Source organism: Clarias gariepinus, chromosome 4 (genome assembly GCF_024256425.1).
Source record: "Clarias gariepinus isolate MV-2021 ecotype Netherlands chromosome 4, CGAR_prim_01v2, whole genome shotgun sequence".
Taxonomy (NCBI): domain Eukaryota; kingdom Metazoa; phylum Chordata; class Actinopteri; order Siluriformes; family Clariidae; genus Clarias; species Clarias gariepinus.
Genome location: NC_071103.1, coordinates 9,265,175 through 9,279,121, shown reverse-complemented (window position 1 = coordinate 9,279,121; position 13,947 = coordinate 9,265,175). Strand labels below are relative to the sequence as shown.

General features: G+C 39.2%; 1 protein-coding gene across 1 annotated transcript; it reads right to left on the bottom strand.

The window, feature by feature from the left end:
- Positions 1-1,188: 1,188 nt before the first annotated feature.
- On the bottom strand, positions 1,189-13,676 carry osgin2 (oxidative stress induced growth inhibitor family member 2). The gene is made up of 7 exons (XM_053495032.1): positions 13,573-13,676; positions 9,055-9,129; positions 8,020-8,106; positions 7,788-7,924; positions 7,330-7,521; positions 3,770-3,864; positions 1,189-3,564 (listed from the first exon to the last, which is right to left on the bottom strand). The coding sequence occupies exons 3-7, from the start codon at positions 8,084-8,086 to the stop codon at positions 2,295-2,297; spliced, it is 1,761 nt and encodes a 586-aa protein (XP_053351007.1). The 5' UTR covers positions 8,087-8,106; positions 9,055-9,129; positions 13,573-13,676; the 3' UTR covers positions 1,189-2,294.
- Positions 13,677-13,947: the final 271 nt, after the last annotated feature.

Sequence of the window (13,947 nt, the reverse complement as noted above, 5' to 3'; positions counted from 1 at the left end):
AGATTTTATTTACACGAGTACCCAAGTGTTGACATTGAATGTTTACCGCTACACGATATGAGAGTGTTCAGCTGATAAGCTTTGTACACTAAGGTGAAGCACTTAGATAGCTAATGGAAATGAAAAAAAACTTCAAGTGATTAATAGCTCCAGCTTGCGTTGCTGTTGTATTGGGTTGCAATGGTAACGCTTTGCTGCTTTAGAGTTACCAGTTATTTAGATAGTTATTTATTTAGCTAGGTTCGATAAGTGTCTGGGGAAGCACTTTATCAAGGTAATGATGGATTAATTTTAAACACATCCATTAAAAGATTTAGTAATAATTATAAAAATCGACCCCTAGGACCTACAGTATACATATATGCATTTCCACAGATTTAACTAAGAATTTTAGAGGCAGTTAAAGAAAGCGTGAAAAAACGGATCCACCTTTCTTCTGTTCCTTAACTTTTTAAATCTTTCAAATAAGGCCATGGTTAGTTGGAGCCAGGACTTTTTTCAGGCACTTTTAGAGGAGCTCTGAGTTGTAGGCTGTTACACTGATATTGTAATGATAACTTTCGTAACATCCGCAAGGTAGATAGAACTAATTGGTGCAACCAACAGGTCAAAGCAAATCAGCCAATATAATGTGTGTGCTCTTCCCTGATTGGTGTTTTTTCCCCACTCAGAGGTAACGACAGATGTTGCATCATTTAGTGGAATAGAAAGTACAATGTAATGGACTAGAAGGAAAAAGTCCCCTAAAATGGAAACATTTACTATAATTAAAGTAGGGATACTTAATAAAATTTACTCAAGTACAGAAAGAACAGCGCTGTTCAATCTTATCTGAAAGGACAGGTGTGACTGTAGGCTTTCGTTCCAGGCAAATAGCAGTCACCAAGAGACCAAAATCAAATGAGTAAATAGTGCCTGATGTAAAGTATGGAACTAATAAAGTAGAATAAAAAATGTGTAGGATCAAGTATAATTAATTACTTAACAGTTCACAGCTTTGTTTAAGTAACAAAACGGATACACAAAAAAATTATTTCTAACTGAAAGTGTCTGGCCTAACCATTTAACAATTAACCATAAGTCAGTTTGGATATTTTCTATGGGAAAAACTCAACTAAGATAATTTTTCCAGTGGCTAAACCTCTGGAGGCAGCATTATGATCTGGGGCTGCTTCAGTCGGTCTGGTCTCGGCTCAGCAACATTATGTGGCAATAAAATAAAGTCAGCCAATGACCTGAATGTACTGAAAGACCAGGTTATCACATCTATAGTTTTTTCTCTCCCTGATGGTACAGGCATATTCTTAGACTCAAATAGTGAAGGAGTGGTTCTGGGCGCATGAGGAATCATTTTCACTGTCCTGACCTTAACCCCATTGAAAGTCCTTGAACGTGTTGGAGGAGACTTTACGGAGTGATCCCATTTTCTTATCACCAGAACAAGATCTTGGGCAAAAATTTATATTGTAATGTTAAATAAGGTTGTCAAAACAATGTCATCATAAATGCATGCTGTAATCAAAGCTAAAAGTGGTCTAGCAAAGTATTAGGGTGTGCCCTTTTTTGGCTGGGCAGTGTACTGTATCAAGAACTTATTACCTAACCACTCTTCATATGTGAGGGGCGTATTTTACATATGTGGAACCAGATAGTTAATATTTAAGTGTGTGCAGGACCATATTTTACCCACTTCCTGCCAGTAACTCCGCTTATGGTCGCTCCGATAGAAATTTTGTAGAATCGTGAACTTAATTATTACTGTTTCTAGTTAATTAAAGCACAGCAACACTAACCAGGGTATAGCAATTACAAAGAATGTGTGCATAAATACTGTAACTAAGTTGCATGATCACCTAGTATTCACTCTTGTTTAAGACTTTCTTTGTCCCATGAGCTTCACATCTGACTGTCTGCTTGGTTGCTTGGGACTAAAAGGCATCTTGGGATCTTTACCTATGATGGGTATTCTAAAGCATATAATAAGAAGTAAAGAAAACACAATTTATACAGTAGTATGTGCAACATCATGGCAACCTGCAACTTCAGCCTGAGTAACCTAAAAATGAGAACTTTTGGCACATTATTTCACACATGATGATAAATACCTGTTTAACCCATTTTGTTGGACAGCAATCCAACAGGGTTTTTATATTCTCCACTAGCCTATAGTCATATGCATATTTTACTTACTTTAAAAATGTTATGAAAGCTGGGTAATTAAAAAAATATGTACTCACTAAGTTAATTGTAAAAATAATTTGCCACTTTTTTTTATACAAATTTCGTCAAATACTTCAGACAAATCCCAATCCTCCTCTACTATCACCCTGATCAGTGATCATTTTCCCTTTCTTCTTTATCTGGTTCAGTCTCTTAATCAGGCAGCTTGTAATGCCCAGGGCGCCTCCTTTCAGGAAACGCACAAAATTGTCCCCAACCAGGGGACCCATGGCAAAAAGGCCTGGCTCAGCACTGCATTCAAATGTGTAAGGGTTTACGTCCACAGGGTTGAGCTTACAGGAGATGGGCCTACTGGGGTCCAAACCCAGGTACTGACCATGCCCTTTCAAGAACGACAGGCTCGGATATGTTCCAATTAAAACCAGCACCATTGAGACTTTGAAGGCTCTCAGAACGCCGTTCGATCCCCTTAAGATGCAGTGCATGTCCGGCTGAAAAGAATGCACACAGTGCTCAGGAAAGCTGGTGTAGTCTGGGTACAGTTCCGTGGATGCATTGTGAACTGCAGCTTTGGCACCATGGTTGGCAATGGGGCATGTCTGGTAGGTTTGGGAACACATCATGTGATAGACCCTGTGATACTCAGGGTATAGCGTTTTCGGGAGCTGTTTGAAGATTAGGCTGGGATCATCGGTTTGCTTACGGAAGGCGTGCAGCACAGGTATGCCGTTGCTGTAGGCACACAGCACAGCATCAGCTGCAGTCAGGCCTGCTCCAACCACCAGGACCGGGTCAGAAGCAGGGCCCAGGCTCTCATGTTGGTTGACAGCTCTGCCAAGGTCATGCACGCTGTGGAATACATAAGGAAAATCTTCTCCTTCTACACCTAAGCGAGCTGGCAAGTCAGATGCCCCGGTTGCCAAGACAACATTCTCAGCGAACAGAGTAAACGGAATATGGGTGTCATCCTGAAGCTGCTGGTAACCCCTGACCTCCCATAGTCCCTGTGAAAACCCCTGAGGAATCCTGTTGTCTCTAATGCCCTCCATGTCCCTCTTTTTCCTGCTCTCCTCCTCTTCGTTTTTACCTTTTCCATTCTCTGTACCATTTTTGGGACCATTTTCGCTTCCGTTGTTAGTGTTTTCAGTTGCGTTTTTGCTGCAGTGGTCAAACCGGTTTTCGATTCTGTTCCTCGGACCGTTTTTGGTGCCCTTTTCAATCTCATGTCCTTTCTCAATGCTAAAGCCATGACCACGGTGGAGCTTTTGAATAGAGGTTACGTAGGTGTTGTCCACGAAGTTCTTCTGGAGGCCCATGATTTTTACATAATTCTTATAGTAGGAAGAGAGCTCATCTGGAGTAGCCCGGTCTTGGGTCACACTCCTATGGGAAAAAACAAGTAATGATTATTAATCTGATCAATAATCAGATTTTTAGTAACATAATCCACAAGACTACATTTGAAAATGCTGAGAAGACATGTGGGATATTTTAAATGTAATTGCACATCATGGTTTTTAAAGACTCTTAAAGCAATATGTTGTCTTTTCTTTAATACATATAAACTTTATTTAAAGTATTTTATTACTGCCTCCGTTTTTCAGGGGTAATGTCCCTGTAGTTGACCCCTGGCAGCTCCATCCAGACGCCCAGACTAATGGTGAGAATAGATCCTTCCATTGCCTAGGAGACACACAAAGACAACAAATTTAAAAAGGAAAGGGCTCAACATCTCACTGAGTGCTCTCATTATCAGATACTACAGCCTATATCATGATGTTGTTCATGATGGGATAATGTTTTCCAAGGTTTTCAGGCATTGTGTATTGGCCTTGCATGGCCAGAAGTATGCATTAAATGCTTTCTGCTGTTGATCAGAACAAAAACAGTGAAAACAGTGTTCACCTTTACATTTAAGTTCTTTCAACATACTGTACATAGAGAGTGAGTGAATGTTACTTTGAATGATTATCATGATAAATAGACCAAGAACAAACACTCCTTGATGAGGATGTGACCTATGTGGTCTGTTTAAAATACATATATAAAAATGCATGTGACTACTGAGGACTACTGGCCTTGGACTGCATTTGATATACTATGAAAACTTAACCTTGCGCCATAAATTCAATCAAAATTTTAAGTCGAAGGGAAGTTATGAGCAGTTATGTGTCAGATGCTCACTCACTCATCTTCTATCCTGTATTCAGGGTCAATGCTGGTTTAGAATATTTCTGCAAACTGCTTTGTGATGATGCTATATTTATTTTTTTGACAATTGAAATATGTCTGTGACATGGTGGTGTATTGATTGGCACCATAGCCTGTGGATTTGTGTGCGTGGAGTTCGCATATTCTCCCTGTGCTTGGCGTATTTTCTCCAGTTCACAGATAGAATACATGCAGGGTGGGCCAACGAGCATTCCTAAATTTCCAATAGTGTATGAGGGTGTGCGTGCTTGTGCCCTGTAATGGATTGGCACCCCTCCCAGGGTTTATCCTCCCTAGTGCCCTGATCTGGCAGATCTTGTTCAGTCCCAAGTTTGGATGGGTGGTGTACTTTGTGGTGTACTTTTCTTCAAAGCCTTTTTTTTTTTTTTTTTTTTTTTAAGCAACATGCATGTAAATGTGTGTATTTACATGAACATTTGTGTAATTACATACAATTGTGTAAAACATAAAATATATTGATAATACCTAATATATGAATCAAATATTTGTAGATAATATTCATGATTTAGAAAGCTTACAAAGAAAACGTATCAGCATATAAATGCAGTTCAACAATGTAATGGTTTATTAAGGGTTATATTCAGTAGGTTTACATTCTTTTGTCAGCACTCGAAATCTATAGTGCGTTAATGGTCTAATCAATAACCCAGTGCCTTAACCACTGAGCCACCATGGTGGTTACAGATTATGCATTTTTAAGATGAGCTAAGAGATAGGATTAAATAGTCCTATATTTAAAGTAAATAACACTTATATTAATTTTAATTTTTTTTTAGGCGAACAGATCCTCAGCTGGAATGTTGTTTTGTTGTTGTTGTTGTTGTTGTTGTTGCAATTTTTTTCTAGATTTGAGGCTAACTTGCTGTGACGCAGTCCACTTCTACTGATGACACCATTCATGAAAAAGCTTGTGAAAGAGATTCTGCTCACTCTGTAAGATCTTCCACCACTATTAGAACGTCAACTACTCCGTACTGCTTAATCAGCTCTGTACTTCTTAATGCTGTGTGTGAATGCATCAAGGAAACCACACACAAATGTACAAAAGGGGTCAGGAAATGGAAGTCAAGATTGTGTCTGCGTTGTGGCTGTAACAACTTTTTGTAAGCGCTCTCATTTATAACAGCTTATTTAAGAGTCCTAATGGGACGCCCTGTGGAGGTTAAATTACCTCCAGGTATTTTTAAAGTCACACACTGGTCACCTTTAAATTCTTTTAAAATTCAAGACAAACAAGCTGTCAGGACATACACGACACTAACAGTGTTTTACACTTTCGACAGAAGTAATGTATGTACAGGGGCAGATGACAGAATGTCAGCTCATTGTATTGTTTTTATACTGTAACTAGCACATCAATGTGAAAGTGATACTACTGTATAAGCGACAATTAACTATTGACAACATGACCTTAGTTTATATACGAAATCGCTCGGTAAGGTTATCCAGCCACTCCTTTTTGAACACACTCCACCAACAGAACGAGCATCACACTAAAGAGTACACACAATCACCATCACTTTTCCATCATCACATGCAGGAAATCCAGCTGTCAGGGCTAGATCAACATCTGGCCAGGCACAAACTATGTCTTAATTTTATATTTGCTGTCACTGGTAAGGCCATTAAAAGCTAGCAATGTTTTATTTTATTAAATGCTGCTAATGGTGCGTGCAAGCGCTGTCATAATTATGTTTGAACTGAATCAATTGAAAATGGAAGTCTAAGACATATATTCAGGCAATAATTACTGCTGTGACAAAAATGTATTGTATTTAAGCAATTGTTCTAATGTAAACAAATGAATAACAAATGAATAACAAATTAATTCCCTGTATCTGCACACGTTAGCTGTAACTTCAGTTGTAGTACATTTAAAATTATTCCCAATTCAAGTATTATAATTCTATTATGTAAAAATGTACAGTATCTTAGCAATTAAATGTATTTTCATTGTCCAACAGTGTATTTTAGCTACAACAAATACTTTTATCGTAAAGAATATGGGTACATAAAGTACTAGGGACCAACTGATACAACATTATCACGATACCTTGGTGCGGATTCGATTTGCATTGCGATTCTGTAAGTATCACGATTTTGTAAATTTTTCTTTTGATTTTTTTTTTTTTTTTTTTTTACAATTCGAAACAAATCTAGCAAAAAATTTTCTCCTATCACACGGGATGCTGTGCTGCCTGCTAATGTGTAAATAGTTTAGAGTGCGCTACCTGTAGAGTTTATAAAGGAACAGTGACATTTTACCATCTTAAACACAAATATATGTCAATTAAAAATAAATTTCACAAAATTCTGGTCGATAAATGAACTGACACACGAAAGCTGTGATGCGTGCATATTTTCCATCATTTCTAATAAATAAACTGTTACATTGACATATGAAACATATAACATTGACAATTAAATTATATATATATTTAATTATTTGTCACATGTACTTTACAGCAAAATAATTTTTTCGCATATCCCAGTTAGAAAGCTAGGGTCAGCCTGCTTACAGCACCCCTGGAGCAGATGGGGTTAAAGGTCTTGCTCAAGGACTCAACAGTGCCAACTTGTGCTGGTGCTGGGGCTTGAACCCCCAACCTTACTGGGATCAGTAACCCACAGCCTTAATCGTTTGAGCCACCATTGCCCTATGTCAATATATATTGACACATACAGTATATTGACCTATAAAGCTCTAAACTAAAGCTGTTGGAACTCTTTAATTCCTTATTACTAATTCTTATTAAATCACTAGGGCAGCCAATTTTTTTTTTTTTTTTTTACCTTTATTTAACCAGGCGAGACAGATTAAGAACAGGTTTCTCATTTACAACTGTGACAAAGGCTGAGCCTATTAAAATGTGTTTGTGTGCCAATGTGTTTGGTCAGCAGAGAAAAGTCACTCACATGCCAGGCTCCCCCTGGTGTGCCCTTGCCTAGCACCAGATGGGGAATGTGATGCTGCTTCTCCAGCTTCCACTGCAGAACTGAAGGAATCTCGAAGCCCAAGTCAGCATTTGGGTGAAGTAGTGTATCGAAGAGCACAGCTACTGGATTGCCTGAACGACCCTCCAACCCCTCACACAGGTATTCTAGATCCTACACACAGTCACAGTCATGTATTGATAAGCGTCGAAACAAAAAGCATAAAATTCTATTAAAAAATCATACTGTTATAAGCAAATTAGTATTATAAAAATGATGATATTTGTAAAATCAGTTTAGCAAATTGCATGGCTTACATTATTTTATAAAATAAGAGCATTGTTGCTTTGATTTGCATATTATATAGTATGCTTGTTCTATAAAACTTACCGCACCCAGTGAAGCATATTTTAATATTTCTATACCAATATCTGGCTTACCTGCTCTGTAACAGGCTGATGCTTAGCCTTCTGTAGTTTGTGGTGCAGTATGGGATTCGGGTGCTCAGCTGCTGGATCTAAGTAAGGCACATACCCGCTCAGCAGATATGATAAACAGATACCTGATGGACCGTTTCCTGGGGGGATGTAACATAATGTTAGCGTCTTCAAAGCGGTTTATGCAGAGTCTACTGTAATCTGTTTATTTATAATGTTTTTTTTTTTTACTCACCAACGATGATGACTGGTACAGTTGGAGGGCAGTCTCTAGGTAGAGTGCTTTCATCCAGAAGAGGCATTGCTACAGCCTGAGCTGGCACTGTGTGAATACAACATCAGTTACATAAATCTCATATCTAGTCATTATGTTTTGCAGTATATATATACACACACACACACACACAGTTGGTTTGGTCCGATCGCAATGCAGCACAAATCACTAATGCTAGCCATGATAGAAATGCACCAGAACACCCCATGCACCACAGCCTGCCATGCACATGGCCCAGCAGGTAAGGAGCCCAAACTCGCCGACCCAACTTCCCAGACCCCAATCCAATCGGTCACCCATAGAATGTGTTATAGGCTACGTTTACACTGTCGGGTAAATGTGACCCAATCCCCCCCTTTTTAATGCTTATTAGGGCTAAATAAAATTAAGAAATCAGTATTTGGTAAATGAAGCATATGCGCAGGCTGTAATTACGCCGTTTTTTCTCCTCCGCCGTTTTAAAACCATGGTGACGTTTTGCGTACTTTGCATATATCGCAGTGTGTCAAGCATACTTCACCTCCGTCTATCTTAGCTAGTGTGTAGCGCAAGAACCTCCCTTTAAGTTTGCGCGATGTTTCAGATGGCATGGCAAGTGTAAACACGTGTATCGGATATGAGTCATAGTTGAAAGAACGTGTAAACAGACGGTCAGAAAAATCAGATATAGGCAACAAATCAGAATCAGGCATCGAGACCTGCAGTGTAAACGTAGCCATAGACACAAGTCTGATCCAGGAAGGACCACACCCCGCAACCCACAGCACCCAAAGGATACGCTGCCAACGTCCTTGAGCCAGACACCACAGGACACACCCAGAGGTCTTGTGTAGTCATGCTCCGAGGGCCAGAGCAGCCATGATGCTACACAATACTGGGCGTAATGTTTTGCATTGTAATGGTACGGCTGATTGGTGTCAATTATATTTGACTACTGGGCCCTGTGCCTTTCGCACTGGGTGTTTTGGTGCCTTTATTGCATTGGCTGCAGCTTACCTCAAAATGATGATTCCCTGTTATCCTTCACAGGTATACTGGAAGTAGAAATTCTAAGTTTCAGGATTCCTTTAACTGCAAAACAATCAAATTAAATAAAAAAATTTATTTATACAAATAAATAGAGGAAAAATTTTCATTTTGGCTTTGAACTCATATGACTTTTAAAGTTAGATTTGGTTGATGCACACTCATGCACACCTGACCAGGTACACTCTCACTCACCCTGTCTGGAGCCAATCCCAGGTGACTCGAGGCACAAATTGAACCTGGTGCCATCACACACCACAGACAATTTGGAAATGCCAATTAGCATACACTGCATGTCTTTGGAAGGAAACTGGAGTACCCTGAGGAATCCCAGCAAGCAGGTGAAGAACTTGCAAACAGACCCGAGGTGGGAATCAACCCCTAAAGTGTGGAAGTGCGAGGCCACTTTGCCACTGTGCAGCCCAATTAGGTACAGAACCTGGTAATAATTAAAGGCAGTCATAACCCTAATATTTAAACCCCATCTTTAAATGAATATGATTTTTCCTCCTCAGGGAATGCTATGAGAAGGATGAAAAATCCAATACACATAGAGTGGAAGCATCCATGTAGCCAGTGCTCTCCAGGGCTGATATATTAGTTTTATATTTCATATAACAAATTAAATCATAAGTACCTATGTTAAATATTGTTATGAGCAAACCACCATCATGCTGGAATTGCACCATTTCATTGAAGGTATCCACACCAGAAGGGAAAGTAAGTATACTACTGTAATAGTGTAATGTACACCCATCAGCCATAACATTATGATTACCTGCCTAGTACTGTATTGAGTAGGTCCCCATTTTGCCACATAACAGTGATGCGCTATGTTCTGAAACCTTTGACCTGAAAATTTGACCTATAGTAGCTCTTCTATTGCATCAGACTACACGGGCCAGTTGGCCACTCATGACCCTGTTGCCAGTACATTGGTTTTCCTTCCTTGGATTACTTTCGGTATGTCCTGACCCCTGCAGATCAGGAACATCCCACAAGAGATGCAGTGATGGAATTGCCCCAGGCCCATCACAATTTTACCCAATTCATTGTAGCTACAGTATTAATATATTATTACAATGTCAACTGGAATTTGGTGGGATATATGAGACAGCAAGTCAACATTTTGTCTCTGAAGTTGTTTTGGAAGTAGAAGTAATGCGCAAGAGTAAGTGTTTGTGCGACTTTGACAAGGCCCAAAACTGTGATGTCTAGACTGGTCTGTAGATGTCCATCACAAATGTCAATGCTCATTCATGAGAGATTTCAGATCCTGGTTTGACTTGAACAACCCCCATAAATTTAATAATATTAAACCATTGATGGTGGCATGGGTAGCACTGTCCCCTTGCACCTCCAAGGTCCAGGTTCAATTCCCGCCCCGGGTCTCTGTGCACTGTTCTCCATGTACTTGGTTGGTTTCCTCTGGGTATTCCATTTCCAATCAAAAAGTCCAAAGACATGCAGTGTAGGCTAAATGGCATTACCAAATTGCTCGTAGTGTGTGAATGAGCAAGTGTGTATACGTGTGCATGCCCTGCAATGGATTGGCACCCTGTCCAGGGTGTACCCCGCCTTGTGCCCTAAGTCTCCAGGGTTTGGTGCTGTTATATGAGTGTTTTTTTGTCAGGTGGGACTGAGAACACCTACCACATTTAGACTGTGATAACTGTTATAAACAGACATAATACTAGAATAATGATATGCATGCAAAGTTATTTATAAGCAGTTATCTCTCTTGTTTGTTTTTTTTAAAAACATAGAAAAGACACAATCCTGAGCAGGCCTTCTGTGGATGTCTAGTACAAAATTAACACTTTAACCCAGAAAATATCTCGATCCTAAAATGCAGGTGTCTGTTATGGTTTTAGACGATCAAAGCGTTGTTAAAAAATGGAGGAATGAAGCACCCGAATGAATAAGATAACCTAAAGGATCAGCTCCTATTACGTACACAACATTCTCTGTAAATTCTCAGGAAAAATATTAATGCCATGAATACTGACTCATGATTAGATGCAATTGTCTCGATAAATGATGTCTAAAAATAAAGCAAGATTGTCAAGATGAGATATCCTGAGGGTTACTTTTGAATAAGCATGAAAAATAATGAAGTACAGTAAAACAAATGGCTCAACCTGGCTCTGGCCTCACGTACAACAGCCCCTTTGATGCACTTTGTTCACTTGTATTCAGTGCATTGAATACAAGTGAACATTTGGGACAGTTTCGGTGCTTTCACACACATACACAGCCTGGACACAAGGACTTACAGCATGTCAATAATACCTACAGGATATGCTGATTTCTTGCATTTCTTTCAGGGTTATGTTTAAACAAAATAATAAATAATTAATTAAAATTATGCATGAAGCTCATCTGCACTTGAAAAAAAAGAGTGCCTTTTTTTGTTGTTGTTAATACACAGTTACTGGCATTGGCATTATATGACCAGGGAACACTGCTGCTCCTTGGTTAAATACTGTACTAAAACACGAGTAAAGCATCTGTGTTTTGCCATTTCATGCCATTTGCTAATCTTACACAGTTTACACAGAGCCAGACAGCCCTATGATCTGAGCACACTCACTCTCTCACTTCGGTGGCCAGAAATCCCCCATGGTCATGCTCTAACCTCACCTGCCTGTGTTTATGTTCTTGCTACTTAAAAAATGTGCTGAGCATGTTGACCTTTATGGCCAGCCTATGTTTCTTTGATCAGGCATGGGATTCTGTGCATAATTGTCACGTCGTCTGTGTGGGTGTGGGTGCTTGGGGCATGAGAGCATTGGCTAGTTTGGGAACTGGTATTTCCAGCCCACTGCCCCACACTCTTGACCACATTCACAGTGGCATCTCACAGAGGCAGATTAGCACTGTGTTTTTATACTACAGAACAAGCTGCCAATAGCAATAGATGTACTGCAACCTGTTAACTGAAATGCATGAAGTACATCTATAGTATATTTCAATAACTGAAAATTAAAAAAATTTAAATAATCAGACTAATAATAGATAATCCATCGTACTGTACAAAATATTTAACTGAGTATGATTACAACTATGTAAAGCTCTTATGCAATTTTTTAATTACTTTTTAATTTTTTCTTTATTGTAGTAATTTTGCTTAGATGCAGTCTCATTTAGATAATTCGTTAAACTATAGTTGCATAAGAATTAAACTAGCTTAATATAAAAAAAAATTTAAAATGAAGATCGTATAACTAATCGGACTTGCCTTTGTTTTCGTCACACCTGTGTTGAAGCACACTACATTACTCATAGCACTGCACATTAGCACTAGTGCTCATACATGCACATCTCTTCTTTCAAACATGGACAATAACATTGCTGCTGATATTTTTCTTTTAAATTAAAATTTTTGGACTGCCCATGTGAAGTATATATATATATATATATATATATATAAAAGAAAGGTTTTGTCTGAACATTGAAGGACCCAAAACCAGTCTGTTGTTATATGGTCACAGCATCACGCAAAACTGTCTAGACAGAATTTAACTTTTGCTGTACTTAGATATCTGCCTAAAGTTTAACCTGCACCATAATGAAATCAAAGTGGTGAGTAAAAGCAATCTTACAAACAATTACAGTATGTGTGGGTTTAATCATCTACCTTAAAATAAGCTACTAATAAGCTACTTTCTCAATAAAAAAAAAAAAAAAAACACTTACACTAATAGATTTACTGGAATTACTTAATATTTTCACAGCTGTAACAACAGCGCTGAGTGGTATAAGTGAATTTTAACACGCTAGAGTCGTTTTAAAACAAAACCTAATCTTTATCCGATTCACTATTTTGATTGTTTTACTTGGCGTAAAGAAGGCGTAAGATACACAACCTTACTTAATTTTATTTCTTTGTATTAATAAGTTAGGCAGAGAGTTCTGCCATACAGAAATACAGGCAGTATATGTATGTGAGCTTCAACCTAAAATAATCATTTCACTGACTACATTAAAGCTTTTTTTTTTTTTTTTCAGCTTTAACCTTATAATTATTCCTACAAACTCTTTTGAAGGCTGCAAGTACTAAATCGAGTAGTACTTGCAGCCATCAAAATCCAAACAAGTGAAATGTTGGTCATCATAATACACTGCATTCTTAATCATATCATTTATCATTGGAAGATTTTTTATTGCGGTTTATGTTTTTTTATTTAAAACTGTCTTGCTGAAATGTCTTTCTTCTCTCACTTTTCGGCCAGATTAAACTTGCAGTAGCAACTTCGTAGCACTAAGTAAGTCAGCATGTAAGGCATCAGGAACCCTGGGGAATAAATGAATATGGGGCAGATATTGAAGAATACAGCAGCTCCTATCTATCCACCTATGCTGTGCCGAGCTACTTACGTCACGTCAGGCACCTTGCATTCAATTTAGGACACGTCCGCGGTTATGTGATTTCGCCCACCAGGGAACCCGATGCAGTCTCTCAGGCTTTGATGATTTCTTGCTTACCTCCGAGGCGTCCGATGCTCTTGTGCGCGAGGAGTCGCGAGCGTGAATAGCGCGCGACGCCGGTGGGAGGACACGAGCAGTGCGCGCGAGAGCACCATTAATCACACGCGATTCCCGGGTTTGTCACGAGATGCGGAGCAGCTCGGCTCAGAGATGACCGGTTCGAGAATCTCACGCGTCGTCTTCACGCGCACGCACGCTCAGCATCACATAGAGCGCTGCACGAGAGAGAGAGAGAGAGATGATGATGTGCGCGTGTACATGGAGGCAGCGTCCCAAAGCGAAAAAAGTGCACTCAAATATGTGGAAAAAAGGCAATGATGAAGGATCGATGGTAGGTGGCGTAAACCGTGCACGTACTGTAGGATGCGGTTT